Raw genomic sequence first — 17,687 nt, forward strand, 5'->3', positions numbered from 1 at the left:
AAGAGACATCGAGCTTCAACTCACACAAGCCCACATACGCTCATAAAGTCCCCGGGATAGGGCAAGGGCAATCCGCTGCAGCGGCAATCCGGATTCACACCTGCAGTGACACCGGATCCGAGGAGAGGAGACCCGGGTTCGAAAGGGTCCCGAAGTGGAGTGAGACCGGATCGGCGGAGAGGAGACCCGGGTCCGACGGGTCAGACCCCCCGCTCCCCGCTCTGGATGTGAGGAGCGATGCTCGGTCACGATGCGTTCCAACACCCGCGTCGCGCTGTTCCTCTGCTGCCTGGTGCTGCTGGAGGGCAGGTCAGAACCCAACTGGGGTTTATTATATTTTATTCAACATTCTTATGTTTTTTTTTCTTTTATAGGTTCGTTTTGGGTGTATGGTCAGTTTGAAGTTTATTAGTGTTATTTATTGTTTTTGTGTGTCAACAGGCTTTGCTTTAGAAATCGCATTTTTCTCAGATATTCTGGCGATAAATTATCGTTTTCCAAACGGTTTGTCTTGATATAAACCTATTGCGTTACTTTACTTTGAAATCGTATATTTCACAAATGATCATTAAAAAAAAAAAAAATGCATCCATATCACATTACTCCCTTTAACTCGATATTAACAATAATTAAAATTTAAGTAGGCCTAATTGTAAATACAAAAAGTGTTTCCTACTATAATTTATACAATACAATTTCACTTTTCTCATTCCACTGGGTTAAGCAGCGGTTGATTAATCGCTGTGGCTAATGAGCGGTGAGATCAGTTAATTGCATGTGTTGTTCTGTTCTGTTGTTCTGTTCATCTGTTTATCTGTTGTTCAGCCCGGTGGTCTTAGTTCAGTTAGGTTGTTTATCTCTCTGTCTCCGGGGTCGGTCCAGTTATAAATCTCTCTCTCTCTCTCTCTCTCTCTCTCTCTCTCTCTCTCTCTCTCTCTCTCTCTCAGGTCGGGGGTGTGTAAGGAGTTGAAGTTCCCGGCCCGGACCCCCAAGCCTCCGTCTCCGTCAGACTTCCTGGACAAGCTGATGGGCCGGACGTCTGGCTACGACGCCCGCATCAGACCCAACTTCAAAGGTAACCACGACGACACGATGGTACCACACTAGAGAGAACCGCTCCCTCCTGGAGGAACCGCTCCCTTCTAGAGGAACCGCTCCCTCCTTAAAGAACCTGAAAGAACCGCTCCCTCCCACCTGAACCTCTTCCCTCCCTCCTGATCCGCTCCCTCTGCTCACCAGGTGTGGAGCGGAGAGCGGCTCCAGTGGGGGAGCACTAATCCCTCTCATCTGGGCGCTGAGCTCCAGAGAGCTGCCTCCAGTCCTCCAGTCTGTGGGGTTAATCAAGCTACTGCTCATTGAAGAGCGTAGCCACAGGTTATTGTATTTATAGACGCTCTAAAGTCCCCTCTGCGCCGCTATCCCCGAGACCCGGTTCACTTCACATGGTTCCTCCGCTTCAGTCCTGACACACTGCCTCCTCCTCCTCCTCCTCCTCGTCCTCGTCTTCCTCCTCCTCTTCCTCCTCGTCCTTCTCTTCCTCCTCGTCCTCCTCTTCCTCCTCTTCTTCCTCCTCCTCCTCGTCCTCCTCCACTTCCTCCTCCTCTTCCTCCTCTCTCTCTCATCACTTCCTCTCTCTCGCCTCTTCCTCCTCCTCCTCCTCTTCCTCTTCCTCGTCCTCCTCATCCTCCTCTTCCTCCTCCTCGTCCTCTTCCTCCTCCTCCTCCTCCTCCACTTCCTCCTCCTCTTCCTCCTCCTCTTCCTCTTCCTCGTCGTCCTCCTCATCCTCCTCTTCCTCCTTGTCCTCCTCCTCCTCCTCCTCGTCCTCCTCTTCCTCCTCACTGGGCTGGAGGAACATGAATATTTCATACCTGGCCCACTTCCCAACGCCGGAGCAGGAATGAAGCCCTCCTGATTATCTATATATACCCTAATGTACCTAAAGGAGCTTCAATAAGTCATGGAGGCGCTTTCTGAAATATTTAACTCTGCTGGATCCACAGATGTGCTGGAAATCACAACAGACCGTTTTAGGCTGTTTACCTCTGCTAAACTGTGTGTGTGTGTGTGTGTGTGTGTGTGTGTGTGTACACGTTTGTGTGTGTGTGTGTGTGTGTGTGTGTGTTTGTGTACATGGGTGGGTGGGTACGTGGGTGGGTACGTGGGTGGTTGGGTGGGTGGGTACGTGGGTACGTGTGTGTGTGTGTGTGTGTGTGTGTGTGTGTGTGTGGTGGTGGTGGTGGTGGTGGTGGTGATGATGATGATGTGACGACTCATCGACACCTAATGTTCTTCCTGGCAGGCCCCCCGGTGAATGTGACGTGTAACATCTTCATCAACAGCTTCGGCTCCATCACGGAGACCACCATGGTGAGACGTCTCCACGTCCCCGCCCCCCCCCCCGGTGACGGCCGATCAGCGAGGCGTGAGCGCCGAGCGATAACTCATCATAACTCACTTTATGAGTGTGGCATTCAGGTCCTGTGCGAGGGGAAGTCTTTCTGTCGGATTTAAAATACTAAAGTAAAAATCCTGAATTTGATCCGACAATGTGGGCGAGGGTCTCTGGTGTTACGGAGCTACACAGAACACACAGACTCAGTCGGGGGCTTAACATAAACCCGTACAGTGCTCTTGAAGAGTTGTATGAATCATTTATTTCCGGGCCGTTTTAGTCCACGCAAACATTTTGCGTTCAGCAGCACGGAGTGTTCTTTGTTTTGGTTGTCAGTTAAAGTCTGGTTTGACTGCGTGAACAGTTAAGAGAACTCCAGACTGAACCCTAATTTGAAGCGTGAAATGTTTAGTCACTACATCAGCCACCAGTCACTGATGTCACTTCGTGGTTTGTGTTAAAACCAAGATGGGACAGGGTTATCTAAACACTACGAGGACAATTTGATAGACATTTTAGAACAGCCTTTAACCTTAGACCTTCATTGAATGATATACTTAAAGTGTACTGTACGTTTGTGTGAAGGGTACTGCATTGTATAGAGTAGTGTGTGGTGGGGCGGCGTGTGGCTCAGGAGGTAGAGCGGGCTGGCTGGTAACCGGACGGTTGCTAGTTAAATCCCCGGCTCCTCCTAGCGTCGAGGTGTCCCTGAGCAAGACCCTTCACCCTGACTGCTCCTGACAAGCTGGCGCTCGCCTTGTGTGGTTGACTGCGCTGTCGGTGTGTGAATGTGTGCATGAATGGGTGAATGTCAGGCAAAATTGCAAAGCCACTGGTTTGAAAATAAATGAAAGTCCATTTACCATTAGTGTACTGGTTTGTATAGAATACGGTGTATTAACATTGTTTAGAGTAGTGTATTGTGTAGAATAGTGCTTTGTATACTGTATTGTATTGTGTGTATATAGACATATGTATTTCAATATAATTCTCATAAGTCTTCCCAACGCAGGACTACCGGCTCAACGTGTTTCTACGACAACAGTGGAACGACCCGCGGCTGGCCTACAAGGAGTACCCCGACGACTCCCTGGACCTGGACCCCTCCATGCTGGACTCCATCTGGAAGCCCGACCTGTTCTTCGCCAACGAGAAGGGCGCCAGCTTCCACGAGGTCACCACCGACAACAAGCTGCTGAGGATCTTCCAGAACGGGAACGTCCTCTACAGCATCAGGTGACCCCCCCCCTCAACGCTCACCACTTCGTCAGGCCCTCACCCCATCATCATCACCTCCTCATCAGCACCGACTCACCCCCTCATCACTCACCACTTCATCAGGCCCTCACCATCATCACTGACTCACCAGTTTCATCACCTCATAAGCACCGACTCACCCCCTCATCAGCCCCTCGACCCCTCATCAGCACCGACTCACCCCCACTTCACCACCGACTCACCACCTCATCAGGCCCTCATCACCTCATCAGCACCGACTCACCTCATCTCTACCGCTTAATTAAATACATTTTGATGAATTGGCTCATACAGAATCGGTTGTAAACCAAGTTTTCTCCAAAACAAGAATTTCCGCCAGAGCCCAGAGCTTTTTCAAGTATTACATCATGGTGAACTTCAACATAGAGTGACACAGAAGCTGCAGTCTGCTCGCAGGGGGAACAAGTTCTCCATTAACAGTCTTAAAACAGATCTGTCAGCATTCTCAGCACAAACCCCACAACATGAAGATCAGTTTACGGACAGAAAGCCACAACTGAGCAACATTTAGAGGCTCCAGGACCGCTGACCCACTTAGGGGTGAGGAGAACGTCTTGACAGCTCAGGGTGGGGGTGGCATCGTGTGTGTGTGTGTGTGTGTGTGTGTGTGTGTGTGTGTGTGTGTGTGTGTGTGTGTGTGTGTGTGTGTGTGTGTGTGTGTGTGTGTGTGTGTGTGTGTGTGTGTGTGTGTGTGTGTGTGTGTGTGTGTGGTACAATGCAGAACCGCTTGAGGAAAACACAGATATGTGTCATCATGTCCTTCCGAACTGATCATAATGTAGGCCACTAGTACCACTTACTCATATATACAAAATACTACATACAGTATATACTCATATATACACACCCTAATATATACATAGTAGCACTTACTGATATAAAAATACTGCATACATACTCGTATACACACACTAATATATACATAGTATATACATACTAGACTAGATATACATACTAATATATACATAGTAGATGATGATAATAAATGATAATACTAATATATAATACACAAGAGAGAATTTTTAACAAAAATGTAGTATTTTGTGAAGCCGTTTTATTGAAGACTTCTCTGAATTATCTCGTTAAGGTTTGTTGCCTAATAAGATAACTGTGTTTGGGCGGTGGTCTTGGATTAAGTGGTCTGTGATGCTGTTTCACGACTCTCTGTTGGCAGTTCATTGTACAGGAAGGATGCTCACTATTAACGAGGCTGAGTCAGTGATGGGAGAAGTTAATTAAATGTAACTAATACAACTATTCCCTGATGTAAATGACTCTAAACCGATTCGGTCTGTGATTCAATTGCGATCTGGGAAATGAATGACTCAACGTTGGGTTATCTGTCGCTAAGCAACATCAAGTACGCACAAGTCACCATTTAATCGTACCAATCGTAATGAGATTCTGACTTTCTGATTTTCATCGCATTGTACTGGTATCACATTGCATTGTATGTCATATATTGTGTTGTAACCATACATTGCATCTGTGCATGGCGTTTTAAAGGCGTGATATTATTATATTATGCCATCAGGTGTGAGTGTGATTAGTCATTACAAGCCATTTGAAAATGTACCTTTTCCTGTGTTTGAGTGACATCACAAGTGGGTTTCCACCTAGATGTATGCTGAATCTACCAGTGGACTCAGTGGACTGTAGCAAATGTTGCTTATCTATCCATCATACATCTAGGTGGACACTCCTCCCCACTTGTGATGTCACTAAAACACAGGAAATGGCAGATTTTCAAACGGCTTGTAATGGCGTAAAGGTGGCCATCAGCCCTCTAAGGCACTGTACGTGCTGTATAGTACAGTGTGTATAGTTTAGTGTTGTATAACACAGTACAGTCGTGTTCTGCGTGGTAACGCTGTCTACTGGGGGTTTGTACCGTCTGATCTCCAGGCTCACGCTCATCCTCTCGTGTCCCATGGATCTGAAGAACTTCCCCATGGACAGCCAGATCTGCACCATGCAGCTGGAGAGCTGTGAGTCACTGTCCAGCTCACTCTGGGTTCAGCTCACTCTGGGTTCAGCTCACTCTGGGTTCAGCTCACGCTCTGTCCAGCTCACTCTGGGTTCATCTAACTCTGGGTTCAGCTCACTCTGGGTTCAGCTCACTCTGTTCCCTCTCTGTTTAGTTCACTCTCAGTATAGCTCACTCTGTTTGGTTCACTCTGTTCCCTCTCTGTTTAGTTCCTTCTCTGTTTAGCTCACTCGCAGTCCATTTCACACTTGAATCAGCCATCAGGTCAGAAAATGTAAAACAGTTCACATAGCTGCTGGCCTCTTACATATTTTAACACAATTGGTTCTTAGCTCACTCTATCTAGATCGCACTCTTTTTAGCTCACTCTCCGGCTAGCTCACACTCTGTCAGCAGTGTTGACAGCACTTCTCTCCCCCACTCAGTCGGCTACACCATGAACGACCTGGTCTTTGACTGGCTGGACATCGGACCGGTGCAGGTGGCAGATGACCTCATGCTCCCTCAGTTTGTGTTGAAGGAGGAGAAGGGACATGGCTACTGCACCAAGCACTACAACACAGGTAGGCTCACCTGTCCTCCCACAATGCACTACAACACAGGTAGCCTCACCTGTCCTCCCACAATGCACTACAACACAGGTAGGCTCACCTGTCCTCCCACAATGCACTACAACACAGGTAGCCTCACCTGTCCTCCCACAATGCACTACAACACAGGTACGCCTCACCTGTCCTCCCACAATGCACTACAACACAGGTAGCCTCACCTGTCCTCCCACAATGCACTACAACACAGGTAGCCTCACCTGTCCTCCCACAATGCACTACAACACAGGTACGCCTCACCTGTCCTCAACATAGAACTACAAAACAGGTAGGCTCACCTGCCCGTCCAGCACTCCCAGCACAACCCATCTCTCTCCCTGACCACCTGGGGGTCACCTGTGCCCAGGTATGTTCACCTGCATCGAGGTGAAGTTCTACCTGGAGCGGCAGATGGGCTACTACCTGATCCAGATGTACATCCCCTCGCTGCTCACCGTCATCCTGTCCTGGGTGTCCTTCTGGATCAACATGGACGCGGCGCCCGCCCGGGTCGGGCTGGGCATCACCACCGTGCTCACCATGACCACCCAGAGCTCCGGCTCCCGCGCATCCCTGCCCAAGGTAGGGCCCAGGGGGGGTAACTGGTGGGTTAACCGGTGGGTTGACCGGTGGGTTGACGTGGAGGTTAACTGTTTGGTTAACCGTTTGGTTAACTGGTGGGTTAACTGTTTGGTTAACTGGTGGGTTAACTGGTGGGTTAACTGTTTGGTTAACTGGTGGGTTAACTGGTGGGTTAACTGTTTGGTTAACTGGTGGGTTAACTGTTTGGTTAACTGGTGGGTTAACTGGTGGGTTAACTGGTGGGTTGACGTGTAGGTTAACTGGTTGGTTAACTGGTGGGTTAACCGGTGGGTTGACGTGGGGGTTAACTGGTTGGTTAATCGGTGGGTTAACTGTTTGGTTAACTGGTTGGCTGGTGTGTTGATTGGTTGGTCGGTTGATTTCCAACACATCTTCTCCCAGCTCTCCAGTGAGGGGAGAGGGATGCTAGAACAACATCACCTTTATCCTTTAGTCTGGATCATGAGAGGCTTACTACAAACCAACCAGGCCCAAGAGCTGAGGTTCGTGGTTTAGAGGTTTCATTCCATGTGTTCTCTTCATGGTGCTGTCTAAAATACAGCGGTTTACAAGCCATCGCCCCGTCGTATGTCGGCCTGATGTCAGCTTAGAAGCCAAGTGTTCATTTCTGAAATACATTTCATTTATTCTGGTTAATTTACCGATGACTTTGCTGTCTCCCACTTGAAGCCTCTCAGCTGAGTGGTCCGGACTCCACTGACCTGAGACTAAACCACAAGGCGTGTCTTTTCTCTTGGGGGACTGAACTCGACATCAGGTGGTAAAGATAAAACAGTTCTCTGCTGACATCCTGAATATTTCACACACATTTTGCTCCACGGTGGCGGCCGCTATAAAACATTTAGGTTTGGAAACTTCCAGACAACACTTTTCAGGAGGGCAAGGTGGTGTAGTGGTTAGAGTGTTTGGCCCCCAGAGGAAAGGTTGTAGGATCAAACCCCAATGCCTGCAGTCTCCCTGTGGGTGAACTAGAAGCCTTAACCCCCTACCTGCACCTGTCTGTGTACTGTCTAACCCTTACCTGCTCCGTAATGACCTGTCTCTGTACTGTCTAACCCCTACTTGCTCTGTAATGACCTGTCTCTGTACTGTCTAACCCCTACCTGCTCCGTAATGACCTGTCTCTGTACTGTCTAACCCCTACCTATGGTTATGGTGCTATGGTCATGTGGAATAAATGTTTTGTCTGTGGACACAGAACCATAGCCCTTCAAGAACATCACAAACTGCTGTGTAGCCATTGTTTACATGAGTGGCAGACCTGCCGTGCCAAATTCTCTTCGGCAGAATCGTTCCAAGAGGTCACTCTGACTCAGGACGGTGCGAACAGAGGATTTAGTGAAGCAGGAGAGACGTCTGCACCTGTTCGCTTCAAGACCGGTGCTGTCCTCTCTGTGTATACATCTCTGACCTCCCTGTGAGTCAGCTTGGATGGAAGCTTCTGCTGAGTTAGGTCGGATTTAGGGCATTTAGCAGACGCTTTTATCCAAAGCGACTTACAATAAGTCCATTTGTCAGAAGAAAGAGAAACAATATATTTCTGTCGGTACAGTAAGGATGTTCATAGAACCAAGTGCCAAGCACTAACAATCACTAGGTTAACCCATTCCCTGTATACAACAAAGATAGCTAGGATAAGAGGCTACAAATGCTACTATTACTATTACTAGTACTATTTTAAGTGCCAGGATGTACAAAATACAATAAGTGTGTGTGAGGTGTGTCTGGGGGTAAGGGGGGAGGCTATGCAGAGTCTAGGTGAACTCTGAACCAGTGAGTCTTGAGTTTTTTGCGGAAGCTGGTGGGCGACTCTGCGGCCCTGACATCGGTAGGAGTTACCTGGGTGCAGGTTTCCTATGAAACCTGCATCAGTTGACCTATGTCAAGGATCTCCTGAGTTACCTGCTCCTGTGACCTACCCAGGTGTCCTACATGATGAAACCTTAAGCTGAGTTACCCTTTCCCTTGTGACCACAGGTGTCCTACGTGATAAAGGTTCTCCATGTTACCACAGGTGTCCTACGTGATAAAGGTTCTCCATGTTACCACAGGTGTCCTACGTGACGAATGATCCCCATGTGACCTGTGCAGGTGTCCTACGTGACAAAGGTTCTCCATGTGACCTACGCAGGTGTCCTACGTGAAGGCCATCGACATCTGGATGGCCGTGTGTCTGCTGTTCGTGTTTGCCGCGCTGCTGGAGTACGCCGCCGTCAACTTCGTCTCCCGGCAACACAAGGAGTTCTTCCGTCTGAGGAAGAGGAGGGCCAGGGAGCAGCAGCGACAGAGCGTGAGTTAGCCCCCCGCCACCCCCCCCTCCCACTGCCCCTCTGCTCACCCCCCTGAGCCCTCGCCCCGGAGTGAGTGAATGGGGTGAACATCGCGTCAGAGCGATGAAGGGATGAGCAGTGGGCTTCTGTTGTTGTTGTTGTTGTTGTTGTGGTGGAAGATGTATGAATGCATAATGTATGAATGTATGCTGTATGAATGTATGAAGTTCACTCAAGCAGCTCCAGGGGTGGATACTGACTTGTATTCAAATTATGTGTTGACAGCATATATCAACATAATTTTGAAAATTTTTATATATTTCTTTGTGTTTCTGGATTCTGAGTTTTGTTTTACATGAATAGAGAAATGGTTATCTAATAGGAAATTATGAAATATGTATGAAATATAAAAGATTTCAAAGCCACCGGGCCATGGGTTATTTATATGCTTTAAGAGTGTGCTCTTAGAGTATTTACTAATGTGTGGTTTAATACTTACAGTGTGTATTTAGTACTTACAGTATGTATTAATGTGTGATTTAATAATTACAGTATGTATTAATGTGTGGTGTAATACATACAGTATGTATTAAATGCTTACGGTATGTATTTAATACTTACCATATGTATTTAATGTGTGGCTTCTGGCTTGATACTTACAGTATTTATGCATACAATGATATAGGTGGTGTCTCTGTAGTGATCGGGTGGTGTTCTGTAGTGACCAGGTGGTGTTCTGTAGTGATACGGTTGGTGTCTCTGTAGTGATCGGGTGGTGTCCTGTAGTGACCAGGTGGTGTTCTGTAGTGACCAGGTGGTGTTCTGTAGTGACCAGGTGGTGTTCTGTAGTGACCGGGTGGTGTTCTGTAGTGACCAGGTGGTGTTCTGTAGTGATGGTGTTCTGTAGTGATACGGTTGGTGTCCTGTAGTGATCGGGTGGTGTTCTGTAGTGATCGGGTGGTGTTCTGTAGTGATCGGGTGGTGTTCTGTAGTGATACGGTTGGTGTTCTGTAGTGATGGTGTTCTGTAGTGATACGGTTGGTGTTCTGTAGTGATGGTGTCCTGTAGTGATCAGGTGGTGTCCTGTAGTGATCGGGTGGTGTTCTGCAGTGATGGTGTTCTGTAGTGATCAGGTGGTGTTCTGTAGTGATACAGGTGGTGTTCTGTAGTGATCGGGTGGTGTTCTGTAGTGATACGGTTGGTGTCTCTGTAGTGATCGGGTGGTGTCCTGTAGTGATCGGGTGGTGTTCTGTAGTGACCAGGTGGTGTTCTGTAGTGATGGTGTTCTGTAGTGATACGGTTGGTGTCCTGTAGTGATCGGGTGGTGTTCTGTAGTGATCGGGTGGTGTTCTGTAGTGATCGGGTGGTGTTCTGTAGTGATACGGTTGGTGTTCTGTAGTGATGGTGTTCTGTAGTGATACGGTTGGTGTTCTGTAGTGATGGTGTCCTGTAGTGATCAGGTGGTGTCCTGTAGTGATCGGGTGGTGTTCTGCAGTGATGGTGTTCTGTAGTGATCAGGTGGTGTTCTGTAGTGATCAGGTGGTGTTCTGTAGTGATCGGGTGGTGTTCTGTAGTGATACGGTTGGTGTCTCTGTAGTGATCGGGTGGTGTTCTGCAGTGATGGTGTTCTGTAGTGATCAGGTGGTGTTCTGTAGTGATCAGGTGGTGTTCTGTAGTGATCAGGTGGTGTTCTGTAGTGATCAGGTGGTGTTCTGTAGTGATACAGGTGGTGTTCTGTAGTGATCGGGTGGTGTTCTGTAGTGATCAGGTGGTGTCCTGTAGTGATACAGGTGGTGTTCTGTAGTGATACGGTTGGTGTTCTGTAGTGATCGGGTGGTGTTCTGCAGTGATGGTGTCCTGTAGTGATCAGGTGGTGTTCTGTAGTGATCGGGTGGTGTTCTGTAGTGATGGTGTCCTGTAGTGATCGGGTGGTGTTCTGTAGTGATGGTGTTCTGTAGTGATGGTGTCCTGTAGTGATACAGGTGGTGTTCTGTAGTGATGGTGTCCTGTAGTGATCGGGTGGTGTTCTGTAGTGATACAGGTGGTGTTCTGTAGTGATGGTGTCCTGTAGTGATCGGGTGGTGTTCTGTAGTGACCAGGTGGTGTTCTGTAGTGATGGTGTCCTGTAGTGATCGGGTGGTGTTCTGCTCCCCCAGCAGGGCAGTGTGGACGTGAAGGGGAAGGCCACCAACCGGGTCAGCAGCAGTGCCTCTCAAGGCACCCTGGCCCAGCCCTGCAGCGTGTGTGCCCGGGTACGTACACCTCCCAGGGGCGGGGTAACCCCACCCTAACACAGAGTGGGAGGGGGGGGTGCGAGTGGGGCTTGATGCTCCACTTGCCGTCTTATGACATTTGAATAATACATAAACCACATTGTGATTCATTCATCATTCAGCATACAAATTTGGTATATTTTAAGTATTTCATTATTTAAGTATTTTTAGTATTTAAGTAACACACCAGCCCTGACTGATTGATGCGCTGTATTCATGTATCACCCTTCGATAATATGAGGGCTTTTATTTTGATATCGAACACACTGGTTCACCCTGACATACAGTGGTAGAGGCTGATGGTGTTCACCTAGACATATAGCAGTAGACGCTGATGGTGTCACTGGTTCACCGAGACGTTCAGCAGTAGAAGCTGACCCTGGTGTTCACCGAGACATACGGCAGTAGAAGCTGATGGTGTTCACCTAGATGTACAGCAGTAGAAGCTGACCCTGGTGTCTTCACTGGTTCATCGTGACATACAGTGGTAGAAGCTGATGGTGTCACTGGTTCACCGTGACATACAGCAGTAGAAGCTGATGGTGTGGATCAGTGCTCGATTGGCCAGGCTGGGCTCTGCCCTCGGTCTCCTGGGCCATCTTTTGGCGGTAGCGCTCAGAGACATACAGCGGTAGAAGCTGACCCTGGTGTCTTCACTGGTTTACCGTGACATACAGCAATAGAAGCTGATCTGGTGTCTTCACATGACATACAGCAGTAGAAGCTAATGGTGTCACTGGTTCACAGTGACATACAGCAGTAGAAGCTGTTGCTGTCACCTAGACGTACAGCAGTAGACGTTGATAGTGTCTACCTAGACATACAGCAGTAGAAGCTGATACTGTCTACCTAGACATACAGCAGTAGAAGCTCATAGTGTCTACCTAGACATACAGCAGTAGAAGCTCATAGTGTCTACCTAGACATACAGCAGTAGAAGCTCATAGTGTCTACCTAGACATACAGCAGTAGAAGCTGACCCTGGTGTCTGTCCCCCAGGAGGAGGAGCTGGCCCAGCAGGGCTTGTTCTTCAACAGCTTCGGCCTCTCCATGGCGACGGCGGCCGTGCCGGAGATGGATGCCACGCCCGTCTTCGCCGACCTGCCGCCGGGGCTCGGGTTCTACGAGATCCGCCGGCGCTTCGTGGACCGGGCCAAGCGCATCGACACGGTGTCGCGCGCCGCCTTCCCGCTCAGCTTCCTCATGTTCAACGTCCTGTACTGGCTCACCTACAAGGTGCTGCGGCACGAGGACATGATGCTGAAGCACTGACAGCCCCCGCCCTCCAGGGACCCCCGAGACGCCGGGACCAGAGACACCGGGACCTGGACTTATACTTCAGTGTGGACTAGCCGTCGTAGCTACGCCGCGCAGAGCCGCGCCGCGGAGAGCTACGCCGCGTAGCTTCCCAACCTGCCGACCTGCCTCCCCAGACTGGGCTGCCCCTACACTGCGGGGAGCTACGCCGCGAGAAGCTACGCCGCGGTTGAGCTACGCCGCGGTTGAGCTACGCCATAGATACGCCACCGGGAGCTACGCTGCGTTTGAGCTACGCCACAGGGAGATATGCCGCGGGGAGCTACGCCATCGTAGCTACACCTTCGTAGCCACGCCTTGAGAGCTACGCCGCCGTAACTACACGCAGAGAGCTAAACCGCCGCGGGAAGCTAGGTCCTGGTGGACCCCGAAGACCCTCTTGCCGTACGTTACGACCACCTGGTGGATGTTTTGTAAGGACTTACCCCCGCCTCCACCCCTTTCTGGCGTGCTACGTTCTCCAGTTCCTTTATAACCGACTAGTTTAGGACGTTCATATTATTATGGTCATTTGTACAAGGCCCTCACATCATAAAGATCTCCGGCTGTAGCTGAGTTAGTGACAATTGGTGGACCCCGGTCAGATTCCCCGACGCAGAACATAAATGCTCACCTAGTAACCCCCCCGGTGACATTGTTTCAGCGGTTATTTGACACAGAAGTATAATTCACTCTGAGCCCTGAGCTGAGGACCTGCGGTGGTTTTCCTCTGCTTGACCTCTACAGACACTGTGGGACTTTGGCAAACTTTGGGTTTTTATTGTTGATGTTGCATGTTGGCGATTGCCCCTGTGTGATCACACTATCATTCAGCTGGCCTTTATGTTCAGTTTCCCATCAGCCCCTTTGCTGTGTGTGCATTTAGATTCAGAACCGTTGATTTTTGGGTTGGAGGCAATGAACGAAAAGCGAGACTGGACCAGAACCTAAATCTGGTTCCCTAGAAGTTTGCCCCAACGGGAGTGTACTTGTCTCTCCACCACACCAGGGATGACACTCCCAGGTTGAGTTTTGTTACCGTGGAGACTCAAACACTGACACAAGGATCCAGAAGAGCGGTCCCTCACGAGACTCTGAGTGAAACGCAAACGTTCTGTCCAGTCCAGTCTGATGTTTGTTCCCCGGGATGGAGCTGAAAAATAGTTTATGGAAGCATGCCCATAGCCAGGTCATTTTTGTAGAGATAAAAATAAATTGAGCCTAAATCCAACTGTATACAGAATCAGCGGTTGAAAAAGTCTCAATGCTTAATTTAGTTGAGACTTGTTACTTTGTGTTTGCCGTGTTTGACATTTGTTGGTGCGTGCGTGAGCCAAGTACAACCCCCTCCCCCCACCATGTCTACGGAGAGCCTTGGCACTCTCTATTGAGCCCCATTGTATCAAACTTGGTTGCAGTTCCATTAGAATTCCACTGGGGGTGATTGCATGAGTGCAGATTGAATGGGGGTCTATGGGGCTAGACGGCTAAATGTATCTCTTTCACCTGCTTGTCGTTGAAATATAGCAGATTTTATTGTAGATTCCGCAAGTTCAATATAGATTATAGTTCAAAAGTCAAATTAATTGATTTTTTACAGTTTGGGCCGTTGTTGGCCGTACACGGCACGCTAGCATTCTGCTAATGGATGCTGATTGGTCAGGGACGGACTTGCGACTAATTAAGACCAGAGACCCCTCTTGATGGCATCTGAAGCTGAAGCAGAATCAGAAACATTATCTTAAGGAGGACTTTCCGTCAGTTAATTGTTCTATATTATATGTATATATATATATATATATATATATACGGAAGTGCCAAAGTGACTCAGAACTTGGTCCTGGTCCTGCCGTAAAGCAGGACCTCTGGCAGTGACGTCTTCGTCCTTTTGAACAGATTTTTAGAGCAGATAAGTGAACTTAAAAAATGCAATATTCAGCTGAGTGTATTATCTTAGCCCCCCTTTTGAATGCAACTCTCAAATTACTTGACAAATAATGACACCCTGAGAAAACTGGAATTTGAGGGTGAAACCCTGTTGACTCCCATTCATTCTGCACTCACCGGTGAGCGCCCTCACATGAACAGAGATGTGTTATCACAACCAGTTCAGAAACAGGAAGTCACCAGAGAGTGCCAGTTCTCTTCATATTAGACATTCTCTGCTATGGCCTTGTATGGAAGTGGTCTTCATGGATAAAAGCATGACCTGGAGCCGCTTCAGTTGTGCATGTGTGTGTAGACGTTTTTAAAGTTTCATTAGAGATGATCCATGACTTTTATTCTTACCTGTTGAGATAAGAGGTCTAGTAACACAAGCTAACCGACTCTCCCTAACCAATCCTACTTAGTCAGTTCAAGTTAAGGGGCCCCTAATACACCACCAGGTGTGATGTTGATTAGTTATTACAAGCCATTTAGAAATCTACCCTTTAGTGAAATCACAAGTGGGAGTGTTCACCTAAATGAATGATGTATAGATCCCCTACCAGTGGGTACAGTCCACAGATTCTTGCAATGTTGGGTTGTATCTTCATTGTTGAATGCACTTATTGTAAGTTGCTTTATAAAAGTGTTGGCAAAATAAATGAAATAAAAATAAATATTTTAGTTTGTAATGGCTAAAAGCCATTGGCTAAAAGCCATTACAAACCTCAGACCGAGCGGTTAAGAGGCCGTATAATAAGATTGTTGTTGAAGAGTAATGGTAGCAGTGTTTGGATTGGACCAGTATTTGATTCTCTACCACACAATGGTGCATTTTCTGTGCTCTGCACTTTCGGAAGACAGAGTTTAATTTTTTTGAAATAATACATTAATAAATAGAGTTCATAAATAACATGTAACTGATTTTTTTTAATTTTCATATGGCCATTTACACCACAGTCAGACATTGTGAAAAGGCAGGCAGTATGTTTTGCAAAATAACTAATTAAAAACCATCATTGTTTGCTGAGTTTTTTAATTGACTCACCTCAAAGAGCCTTTGCCAAATCCATTTAAGACTTCTGTTTCTTTAGGACCAAGGGCCATTGCACATAATACATAACAGAATTAAAAATCGTTTTTTCAGTATCTGCGCCTTCCAGTCCTCACACCTGCGTCTGATGCGCTCTGACTGCCTCTGCGCCGCTTGCTGGCCAGAGGATGTTGTGATGCTGCTCACCGTTCAGGTGTAGCCTGGTCCTACCAGAATCTCGTACTTCATTTCATTTGCACAGAGAGTCTGGCCTTTCTCCATTGACAAACGTTAACTCACTTGAAGGCGGGTGTCTGTTGGAGTTTGAAACTATTAGATCTGCCCAGTGCCACTCTGGATCTGCAATAACCAATCGCTGACGTTTGATTACAACTCAAACTAGCGCACGACCTCAACGTCAATGTTCTCAGCCATTCCCTGTTTGCTGATTGGACGGCCAAAAAATTGGCTACAGAAAACCTGCGAAAATACCAAGTACTAACGGCTGCGGCCTGCGGGAAGGCGGAGTTGGACGTCCAACCACTATGAATGTATTATTGTAGCAAAAGTCTTGAGCATGCGTACACTAAAGTCACAAATGTGTAACAGTAAAGTTGAAGTCGTAAATATTTATGTTGCATGTGTACACTAAAGTCACAAATGTGTAACAGTAAATTTGAAGTCGTAAATATTTTTTCTACCATTGTAAACACAAAATAGGGGCTACGAGTTCACAAGTCCTTTGTTACAGGTGCACAAATCATATCCTGTGCATTACAACTTCAAATAGTCATGCACTTGACACTTTTGCTACAATCATTGCAGCGCGGTTGGTGCAAAACACATTTGCACACCTGTGTTTCATAATCTGAGAACATGCACAACATTTGTGCATTCGTAACCCAAATGTGAACTTATGCATCAGAAGTTGGACATCTGTGAAATATTTCCTCGCAAATAAAATTATATAGATCGCTATGTTCATTGAGCATTTTAACGAGTGAGCACAAGTCCATCGATACAACTGCTCGAATCTGCTGCTACGAGTATCAGCTGTTGTTTTTCCTGCGGGTACTTTTGCAACACGTCTAGGTGGTACATGTGTAGCAAAAGTGATTTGTATCCGTGGGCGGGACAAAACTGCAGCATAAACCAATGAAAGTTGCTGGCAGGGGGTGCACTTTCAAACAACACTGGGACCTATCCAAGCAAACTCTTACTTTCTGGAGTCTTGAAAGAAGAGAAGAGGGCATCCTACACGACGGAGGTGGGTATCTTACATTATTTCAAATGAAATTACTTAGTTAAACTGAATTCCCCACAAATTATTGCATCAACATGCCGCAAGTGTCATTCAATGTATTTTGATGGTCGCCATAATATATAATATGTATAATATATAAGTTCAGAAATGACTCGGATACTGCGCCGCCTGTGTGAAGTTGCCCCTCCCCCCCCGCCCACATTTGGGTTACGAATGCACAAATGTTGTGCACGTTCTCAGATTATGAAACACGGGTGTGCGAATGTGTTTTGCACCAACTGCGCTGCAATGATTGTAGCAAAAGTGTCAAGTGCATGACTATTTGAAGTTGTGATGCACAGGATATGATTTGTGCACCTGTAACAAAGGACTTGTGAACTCGTAGCCCCTATTTTGTGTTTACAAAGGTAGAAAAAATATTTACGACTTCAAATTCACTGTTACACATTTGTGACTTTAGTGTACACATGCAACATAAATATTTACGACTTCAACTTTACTGTTACACATTTGTGACTTTAGTGTACACATGCAACATAAATATTTACGACTTCAACTTTACTGTTACACATTTGTGACTTTAGTGTATGCATGCCCAAGAGTTTTGCTACAATACCTTCATACTGGTCGTTCAGCCACGCCTTCCCGCAGGCCGCAGCCGTTAGCTTCTCGAAAATACCGCAAACCCAGACGTAGTACTGAAGGAAAATGAAAATTGAGCGGAAGTACGGAGGCGGGCGGAGCCAGGCTAGTTCAGGTGCACAGCCACAAGGGCTTT

At 47.4% G+C, this 17,687-nt stretch overlaps 1 protein-coding gene across 1 annotated transcript; it reads left to right on the plus strand.

The window, feature by feature from the left end:
* Nucleotides 1-193: 193 nt before the first annotated feature.
* Nucleotides 194-12,662, plus strand: glra4b (glycine receptor, alpha 4b; the record flags this gene model as incomplete). Its single annotated transcript, XM_084473661.1, has 10 exons — nt 194-309; nt 948-1,075; nt 2,300-2,367; nt 3,405-3,628; nt 5,576-5,658; nt 6,083-6,220; nt 6,612-6,826; nt 8,979-9,137; nt 11,274-11,369; nt 12,390-12,662. Exons 1-10 carry the CDS (start codon nt 251-253, stop codon nt 12,660-12,662), a joined length of 1,443 nt encoding a protein of 480 aa, XP_084329787.1. The 5' UTR covers nt 194-250.
* Nucleotides 12,663-17,687: the final 5,025 nt, after the last annotated feature.

The sequence above is a fragment of the Micromesistius poutassou genome (genome assembly GCF_964030765.1).
Source record: "Micromesistius poutassou genome assembly, chromosome: 10".
NCBI lineage: Eukaryota > Metazoa > Chordata > Actinopteri > Gadiformes > Gadidae > Micromesistius > Micromesistius poutassou.